The sequence below is a fragment of the Marmota marmota genome, unplaced genomic scaffold, assembly GCF_001458135.2.
Source record: "Marmota marmota marmota unplaced genomic scaffold, marMar, whole genome shotgun sequence".
NCBI classification, from domain to species: domain Eukaryota; kingdom Metazoa; phylum Chordata; class Mammalia; order Rodentia; family Sciuridae; genus Marmota; species Marmota marmota.
The window spans coordinates 4,869,290-4,878,736 of NW_026000242.1; the positions used below are offsets into that span (position 1 = coordinate 4,869,290).

Sequence of the window (9,447 nt, forward strand, 5' to 3'; positions counted from 1 at the left end):
AAGAGCAGGTATGTGGTATCAATTAACCCAAAACTGGGTGTAGACTTGACAGCTAAAAAAATCAGGAGGGCCTTAAATGTTTTGACATCTGATAAAATCAGAAGGGAGGGCTAGGTTTGTGGCGCAGTGAAAGAGTGCTCAGCTAGCATGCACGAGGCACTGGGTACGATCCCCAGCACCACATAAATATAAAATATTGTGTCCACCTAAAACTTAAGAATAAATATTTTTAAAAATCAGAAGGGAAACACAAGTACTCCTCCCTGTCTGCTGATAAGACCCCTGCTCAAACAATCCTCTTTATTAAGAGGACCAGGCACAGTTCCTGCTTATCCTTGAATAGTGGGCTTCATTTTTCTACCTGCCTTTGGAATTATTCAAACTGCCAATCACATCCTCCAGGAGGAAATGGGGGACATCCTAACCTTTTTGATACTTCAAAGCCTGCCTCCTGCACATGCTATTTCTGAGTGCAAGTCCTGTGTGATAATTCATGGTGTCTGATGTCCTCCTCTGGACTGTGAGTATATGTGACCTACAACCTGCTATTGATCTTACCTGTCTAGGGTGGTGTCATGCATTCAGGCATCCCCATAACCCTAGGGTAGGGACCTTTCCCCCATCAATAGGCTAAAGAGGAGGGGATCCAAACAAGGGTAACCATCTAACAGACATGCCCAGGGTGCCTCACATACTGGACCAGTGAAATAAGTCTAGTAAGGTCTGACGACCACCCTGGGAACACTGGGGAGCACTATGCATGAAGCCAGGAGATGAGATCCATAGGCCTGGCTCTTTCCCAAAGTATGTGTTTGACTTCTGACAGACTATTTCCCTTCTTGGACTTCAGATCCCCTTTAAAAAACAATGGGGTGACTCTACCACCTCCATGGGTTTACAAGGACATTCTGTGAAACCTGTGAATATGAAGAGGGAATGGCTGGCCATACTTTGTTGCCCTAAAGAAATCTAGCTGGGGCAGCAGGAGATAGTGGGAGAAGGAAAGGCTAAGGAAGCAGCTGGGCAGCCCCAGTGTAGCAGGAACTGTTGCTTTGGCTGGATTCCCTCTTGCTTTTAGCACTCTGACTATCCATTAGGAAGTGGGAGTTTTAAAATCTCCTCCCCTTTATCACCCTGGGTCTGTCCCCAAACCTCATCTCATCCCACTTGAGTCTTTCACTCCATCCCACTGGAGACCTTGTTCAGGCAGAAGCACAGTTACATGCCCTAACAGGCCACTCCCCCTCCCCTTCCTGAAGGCAAAATGCCTAGGGACTCAGAAAGTAGGCCAGGTTCTCTTAACTTTATCAAAGTATCACAGCAAGGCCTTGTGCCCAGCAACACTCAGAGACGAGGCAGCAGGGTGGGAGATGAAGCACCAAGGGCTTTGGCCAGCCAGAGACCTGATTGGCTGGACCACTGGGTATGGTTAAGAGACCTCTGGGTATTCCCATCTCCAGCTGTGGGTGTGTGTGTGTGTGTGTGTGTGTGTGTGCGCGCGTGCGCGTGCACGTGAACAAGAGAAAGCAAGCAAAAAAAGAGTTAGATGCCAAATTGTGTTCTAATAGGAAAAATCCCTGATTTAAGAATCAGAAAACTGCCAAGTAGAAGGAAACACCCCACCATGGAGAGTCAGAGAGGAGGCCAGCATGTCAGGAATGCAGCAGGAAGATGAACAGGAAAGATGGGGTGGTAGGGGTCAGCAGCCAGAGGCCAGGCCATTCCAGGGCCTAAAAATTTTCCCTATGGACAATGAAAAACCAGGTAGACTCATCCTTGCAAAGGGGTTGCCTTAGCAGACAAGCGTTTCATAGTCTGAGACCCTGCAGAGCTTGGGGAAAGTGCAGACTGAGAACTACAGTGAGAGGGGCCTAGGTGGGGGGTGGGGAACTGCAATTTTCATAAAGTTTCTGTAGTTTACCAAAGTGACACCACCCCCTTTGGACTGGGCTATCTGCAAGGCTCATTCTAGTTGGAGTAGTTCATCACTCTAAGCTCTGGAAGACCACCTAGCTGCTCTCCAAGGGATAAAGAAGAAAATGAAACTCCCACTTGTGTGACAAGGGAGAGAGTCCAACAGTGCCTTTACAGTATTGGAACTACAGTGAAGATGCCAGGGCTGACTTCTATGAAGAAACAGGAGAATGGGCAGGCAGAGAGCTGGAGTGCAGGGTCAGCTCACAGTAAACCATGCCCAGAATTCACACAGGACAGAAGGATCAAATCAATCAAATAAACCTTTATTTTTTAAAAAATGTATTGGCATACTTGTGGGTGGGTGGGCAAGTCATCAGCACCAGATGTGAAAAAAGGACTCCTTCTGGTGACACCACATTGATGGGGTAGCCAGGCCTGGTGGTGCACACCTGTAATCCCAGCTACTCTGTAGGGGGAGGCAGGAGGAGTAGGGGGAGGCAGGAGGATTTCGAGTTCAAGGACATTCTGGGCAAATTAGTGAGACCCAGTCTCAAAATAAAAAGTGCTGTGGAAGCACCTCAGTGGTAAAATACCTCTGGATTCAATCCCCAGTACTGGGGAAAAAACTGATGAAGTAGAAGAGGTACTCCAGGAAATCAAAAGCTAGGTCTCCGCCTATTCTTTTTCCAGATTTTTCATAGTCTCCACCCCTTTCCCAGAGTTCTCCCTATTTCCTCTCCCACTAGGCTGCCCGCAGCAGAGTGGAATGGCTCAGCACTGAGGGCTTGGGTTCCAAGGCCAGCAACTGGCCAACCCAGAAGTGGGATTGCAGGGGTGAAATGTGACCATTGATGTAAAGTGCCCAGCACAGTGCTTGGTAAAAAACAACACGAGTTTGTCTGAAGACCAGACAGTTTTCACAAAAGTGAGACGAACCTACCAGACCTTTGGTTGGGGAGGTGCCAGCACAGGAGGGAGACAGGAGTACCAGACAGCAGAAATAACCCGCAGCCTCCGCTGGAGTACCGGAAGCGGGCTGGGCTGGGCTTGGCTGGGAACCAAGAAAGGGTGCAACCCCTACCTTCTTCCAACGGGCTGCTCTAACCCGCTTCCTTTAGAGAGACCGGGGCTTTCCCACATAGAAACCTCTCACGGGTGGCTCGGGAGGAAGATGGCCCCAGCCGAGAAGTCAAGAAGGAAGTGTAGCCGACCTCCCTCCTGCATTCCTTACCTTTTGGTTTTCCCACTGATTTCTGAAGACCGTGTCAGAAGAAAGGGTTAGAGCCTTAAAAGGAGAGAATCATTGCGGGGGCTCGGGGAAGCGGCTAACGTTTTTTAGGCTGCCCCACCCTGATCTCAGGGTCCAACACTCTTGTGTCCCTGGCCAAGCCATCCAGTCACAGGCTGAGGACCCCGCTTCTGCAGCAGTCAGCCACCTTCCCACACCAAGATCCAACCACCTCCTCCCCCCTTCTCTGCCCGCCCCCTCCATCCTTTCCCCACAGCCTCTGATTGGCTGAGCCCTGAGGCCCTCCCTGCTCTCCCTTCTCCCACCCCTGGTGAAAACTGCGGGCTCTTTGCAGGGTGCAGCAACTGGAGGCGGCGGTGCATCCAGAGGAGGCTGCTGCAGCAGAGCAACAGAGCGCAGGTGAGAGCTAGAGCCAGGCCGGACCTGGGTCGCAGGGAGAGCCACCAGGTGCCCTTACAAGCCTTCTCAGCCCAAGGCTTCGGGAAACTGAGGGCGCCGGGGAAGGATCTGCTTCCCAGGCCCAGGCGGGAGTGGGACGCGCTGCAGGGTAGCAGCCACGCCGCAGCCCGCCTTTTACGGAAGGCGCTCGGTAGTTTTTACTGCTGGAGGACGGTCATCTGGGGCTGGGGCGCTGGAGAAGAACCGAGAGGAAGGACACTAAAGACAGCCTTTGGTTCTGCTCTCCACCCAGACTCTCCACTGGCTCTCCACCGAGCCCAGTTCGCAAAGGTGGGAGCCGGGCAGAAATGGGGGGAGAAGACAGAGGGTGGCAAGCTACAGGGAATCTCTGCAGGGTGACCTCGCCGCGGGCTGGGTGTGGGGCACCAGAGGTAGGGAAACCGCAGTGCCGCGGGCGGGGACTGGGTGGAAGGCAGGCAGACGGGGGAGGGGAGATCTGAAAAGGATGAGAGAGGGGGAAGGGGAACCTCAATTGAAAAAGGAGAAGATTAGAATACAGAAACCAAAGAAGGGTGGGGCCAGCCGAGCGGGGGCTGGAGAGGGAGGCAGCGCAGGGCTTCTCTGGGTTTGGGCTGCAGGGACACCCGGCAGAGGAAAAAAATAGACTGCCCCTCCTTAACCACTCTCTACCCTCCCTTTGGCTTTACATCCCCCAGCCCCAGCCTCAATGAATTTATTCCCTTTCTTTCTCTGGCCACGCTCCCCCTTCCTCTTCTAGTTCCCAAGCCCGTACTCCTCCTCCGTAACCTAGTGCCCTCAAATCAAAGACCTGCGCCAGCCCAGGCTCCTCAGCTGCAGAGCCCCAGGATTCGGCACGGGGCGGCAGCCGTACCCAGGAAGGAGAGGGCACCCTAGCCTCGCCCGCCCAGGCGCTGAGCGCCAAGTATCCTGGGCTGTGAAAGGCGCTCCCGGAGCCCCCGGGCGCAGGGAACCAACGCAGGGCCTGAGCGCTTTCTCAGGCGCGGGCCCCTCCAGTGACCTCGCGCCCCTCCAGAGACCGCTCTCAGGCTAGCCCTGCTGCGGACAGTCTAGACTACCATTCCTTGTCACCTCGCGAAGATGCTGGTCCAGCCTAGGCTGAAAATATATATATATTTATTTTTTTTTTTTCCTTAAGCTTTAAAAGATAAGGCAAGGAGCCAGTTGAAGCCAGGCTAGAAAACTGCAACCCCTGAAATCCCAGAGCGCTTGACGTTTGGAAGCATTTTTGGCTCGTTTACAGAGAACACTGTTTCTTTCCCTTAAACACATCAGGCAACACCTTAACTGAGCACCCAGTGGAAGCCTATCTCAGAGCTCATTGACCAGACACACCTGACATCATCCCTAGCAATTAGCCTTTCAGGATCATTTATGCAGCAATGTGCTGCCAAATGTTTGTCATTTTTCTAATCCTCCCCAAACCCCATGGGTATCTAAGGCTCAAAAAGAACCTCATTTCTTCATTCATTCAATAAGTATCTTTTGCCAAGCACGTGGCTGGTAATTCCAGCGGGAGGCTGAGGCAGGAGGATCGCAAGTTCAAAGCCAGCCTCAGCAATTTATCAAGGCCCTGAGCAACTCAAGACCCTGTCTCTAAATAAAATGATTTTTTTTAAAAGTGCTGGGGATGTGAGTTAGTGGTTAAGCGCCCCTGGGTTCAATCCCTGGTACCAATAAATAAATAAATATCTTTTGAATATCTGTTAATATACCAGGAAATATTCTAGATATTGGTAAAAATTTTTTCGAACAAATGGAAATAAGTCTCTGAATGAGGAAATTTTGTTCAATTGCTCATTAGAGTTTTCATTTTGAAAGACAAAAAGAGTCCTGGAGATTTGGTTACACAGCAATGTGAATGTACTAAACCTTAATGAATTGAACCCTTCAAAAAATGGTCAAGCAGGGCATAGTGGCATAGGCCTATAATCCCAGCGGCTCAGGAGGCTGAAACAGGAGGATGGCGGGTTCAAAGCCAGTCTCATCAATGACGAGGCACTAAGCAATTCCTGTCTCTAAATAAAATACATAATAGGGCTGGGGATGTGGTTGAGTGCCCCTGAGCTCAATCCCTGGTCCAAAAAAAAAAGGTCAGGAGGACTGAGGATGCAGCTCAGTAGTAGAATGCTTGCCTGGCATAATTGAGAGCCTGAGTTCAATCTTAGACACCATAAAAAAATAAAAAATTGACTAAGAGCCTACCACCATGGCGCACACCTTTAATCCCAGCAACTCAGATGCTGAGGCAGGAAGATTACAAGTAGGCCAGGTAGGCAACTTAGTGAGACTCTGTCTCTAAAAATAAAAAGAAGGGGAAAAAAGACTGGAGGTGTAGCTCAATGGTAAGTACTCCTGGGTTCGATCCCTAGTACACCACTGCCAAAAATGGTTAAGATAGTAAATGTTATATATATTTTTTATCAAATTAAACTTTTAAAAAATTAGTGAGTCCTGCCCTCATAGGTCTTACATTCCTGGAAAAAAAAAAAAGTGGTAAAGATAAATTCATCTAGCTGGGTACAGTGTAATCCCAGCAACTTTCGACTGAGGCAGGAAGATCACAAATTCAAGGTTGCAAGTTTGAGGCTTGCCTTGGCAATTTAGTGGGATCCTGTTTCAAAGTAAAAATTTTAAAAGGGCTGGGGCTGAACGAAGTGGCACATACCAGGAATGCCAGAGATTGGGGAAGAGGAGGCAAGAGGATAGTGAATTCAAAGCCAGCCTCAGCAACTTATCCATGCTCTAAGCAATTTAGGGAGACCCTGTCTCAAAATATAAAAAGGGTTGGGGATGTGGCTCAGTGGTAGAGTGCCCCTGGTTCAGTCCCTGGTGGGGGGCGGGGGGCTAGGGGAGTAACTCAGTGGTAGAGTACCCCAGGTTAAGTCCCCAGCACCACAAACTTAAATAATAAAGTCAGAGGAGGAAGCTCTACTAGGAAGTGCTCGGCGGTCAAGCACAGACACACCATTCCAGGGTGCGTTCTCCTGCCTCCTTGCTGTGCTTGAGGGGGAAAGAGCAAGGGCAGTTCCACCTTCTGAGAAAAATGGGGAGAGGAAGAGGGATGGAGGGAGGGGCTTAGATGTCCACCATGTTCCCCAGGAGCCCATGTCCTAGCAGTAAGTATGGACACACTTGCCCCATCTCTTGGCTGATTCCCATCTTGTCCCACCCCATATCCAGGACTGAGCTCGTGGCACCATGAACCCGGCCATCGGCATCGCTGTCCTGCTGGCAGGTACTGGGCAAGGGACAGGGCTAGCATTCTAGGCATACTGGCTTATCCTTCAGAGAAGCTAATATCTTTCTTGCAACCTCAGAAAGTGCAGGTGACTGAAGGACAGAGGGCTCTTTTTCATCCCAAGTCACTCGACCCAGTGACCTGCGGACTGCCAGAGGTGGTCTTCAGAAACATCCATTGAGCCCTGCCCCATACTAGTGAACTGGACTCTCTGATGAGGAATAAGACCCTCACTGGTCCCCCAAGACCTCCTGTCCTTGAAACACACACACACACAAGACCGAGGGCTCACACAGACTAGGGAGGGAGTCTGGAGTCTGGCAGGGTGGACTGTCCCTCTAGGACTCCTGGTTTGGGAGGAGGCACTCAATGAGTGACCCCTATGTTCTGCTGAGCCTGGCCCATGTCTACTCTTAATGTGGGTGGGAGGCCCCCTGCTCTGTCAGCTCTCCCCCAATTCGAAGGGGGCACTGCTGGTGCCAGTCTTGCAGGTATCCCGAGGGCAGAAGGTGACCAGCCTAACGGCCTGCCTGGTGAACCAGAGCCTCCGTCTGGACTGCCACCATGAGAATACCACCACCTCGCCCATCCAGTACGAATTCAGCCTGACCCGTGAGAAAAAGAAGCACGTGCTCTTTGGCACCGTGGGGGTACCCGAGCACTCATACCGCTCCCGGACCAACTTCACCAGCAAGTACAACATGAAGGTCCTCTACTTAGCTGACTTCACCAACAAGGATGAGGGGATCTACACGTGCGAACTCCGCCTCTCCGGTCAGCCTCAAACCATGCCCCAGTCACAGAACATCTCTGTGCTCAGAGGTGAGACAAGTCCCCAAACAAGGCTGAGAACAACCAGGCTGGTGAGGACAGCAGTTAGTGTCCTTAGCTAGCTGGAAAGGCAAGGAGCCCATAGCTCCCTTCCCCTCTCCCTACTGCTGCCTGGTCCCCTGGGGTGCCATTGCCTTCAGTGTGGATGGGAGAAGAGCAGCCTGTCAGACAGCAAGAGCAGTGTAGTAGCCACTTGTACTGCAACTACAGACATTTGGCCTCCCAACCCTTTCCCCCACCTGGAAAGCAGAAATGACCTTACCTCCCTCACCTAGTTTTCTTGTGATGATGTTTACCAAGATTTTCATAAGATATGTGTTCAAGGGGCTCAGAAATCTGCAAATGGGAAAGACAGTTGATTCTTCTAGACCAGCTTGGTCTAGCTAACAATCATGGCACCAATTCCTCTGAAGGGAACACACTCTTACTTTGGGCCTTTCCCTGCCTGTTCCCTCCCCCACCCCATTCTCTCTTCACAGACAAGCTGGTCAAGTGTGAGGGCATAAGCCTGCTGGCTCAGAATACCTCATGGCTGCTGCTGCTCCTGCTCTCACTCTCCCTCCTCCAGGCCACGGATTTCATTTCCCTGTGACTGGTTGGGCCCATGGAGGACACAGGAAGCCTCAGGGCCCAGTGCAGAGAAGGTCCTGCTTCTCTGAGTTGGCTGACCCTCTCCTCCCAGTCCCTCTCATACCTTGGGGAGAAATGGGGACCCCACCCCTTGTAAGGAATCCCAGTGCTGCATGCCATCATCCACCCACCTAACCCACTGCCACTTCACCCTCTCCGCACGCCACTGGCTGTCTTTTTGTACTCTTTGTTCCAGAGCTGCTTCTGTCTGGTTTATTTAGGGTTTATCCTTCCTTTTCTTTGGGAGTTTGTGACAAGGGAAGCCAGGGTAGGAGACCTGGTGGAGAGTGAGATCATGTGACCAGTAGAGGGTACCAGTCTCTGGGTGAGTCTATCCACACCTACCAGAACCACAGGCCTGGGACAGACCTGGACAGGGAGTGGGTGGGGTGTGTCTGGGTCTGGCAGATATGCTCTGTTCTGAGACCTAGCACCTCAAGACCCTGGTGTGAGGGCACCGCCCAGCATGTGTAGTCCCTGGCGTGAGGGTGAGAACTGAGCGTCTCCAGGAACATTCTCAGCCACGGCAAAAAAGCCACCCTCTTGCCACAGCAGAAGTCTCCTAGGGACGTTGGGCCAGAGGCCTGATCCAGTGGAGATGCAGAGTCGGCCAGAAGCAGCAGCACAAAATGGAGGGGTGGAGAAGCAGGTGGGAGGTGAGAGACGCTGAAATGTGAGGCTGCTGTCCCTCACTGCTGCAGCCTACAGTTGTGAGGGTGGCAGAGGAGGACAAACCCCTTCCTGGATTGTCCCAAGCTCCCAAGAGCTTCCAGATCACTGACCTGCAGGCTCTGCAGGGAGGAAGGAGAGAGTCCCAGAGCCTCAGAGCTTGGCCCAAGTTCCTAAGGGAGGCTCTTCTTTCCCTTGCCCGTAAGTGCCAGCCCCTGCTGGCTGGGCCCTGAGCCCCCAGACAGCCCCTGCCCCGCAGACTTGCCTCCTCGGGAACCGAGGGGGGCCCAAGGCAGGCCATGGAGTGAGACCCTAAAGTAGCACACTTCTTGGGAGACGGCTTTTCCCAACACCCAGCTCCCCACCCGGCAGCTCTGCCTGTCCCGTGACTGTGTATAGTGCCACCACAGCTTAATGGCATCTCATTGAGGAAAAAGCAAACTGCACAATAAAACCAAGCCTCTGGAGTCTG

At 51.9% G+C, this 9,447-nt stretch overlaps 1 protein-coding gene across 1 annotated transcript; it reads left to right on the top strand.

The window, feature by feature from the left end:
- The first annotated feature begins 3,456 nt into the window (after window positions 1-3,456).
- On the top strand, window positions 3,457-9,447 carry Thy1 (Thy-1 cell surface antigen). The gene is made up of 4 exons (XM_015489733.2): window positions 3,457-3,565; window positions 6,788-6,842; window positions 7,329-7,667; window positions 8,156-9,447. Exons 2-4 carry the CDS (start codon window positions 6,806-6,808, stop codon window positions 8,266-8,268), a joined length of 489 nt encoding a protein of 162 aa, XP_015345219.1. The 5' UTR covers window positions 3,457-3,565; window positions 6,788-6,805; the 3' UTR covers window positions 8,269-9,447.

Excerpts from the sequence above, each read along its gene's own strand:
- Thy1 (XM_015489733.2), top strand. The coding sequence starts at position 6,806 with ATGAACCCGGCCATCGGCATCGCTGTCCTGCTGGCAG. Across the intron at positions 6,843-7,328 it reads CATCGCTGTCCTGCTGGCAG|TCTTGCAGGTATCCCGAGGG; the intron begins GTACTGGGCAAG and ends TGCTGGTGCCAG. Across the intron at positions 7,668-8,155 it reads GAACATCTCTGTGCTCAGAG|ACAAGCTGGTCAAGTGTGAG; the intron begins GTGAGACAAGTC and ends CTCTCTTCACAG.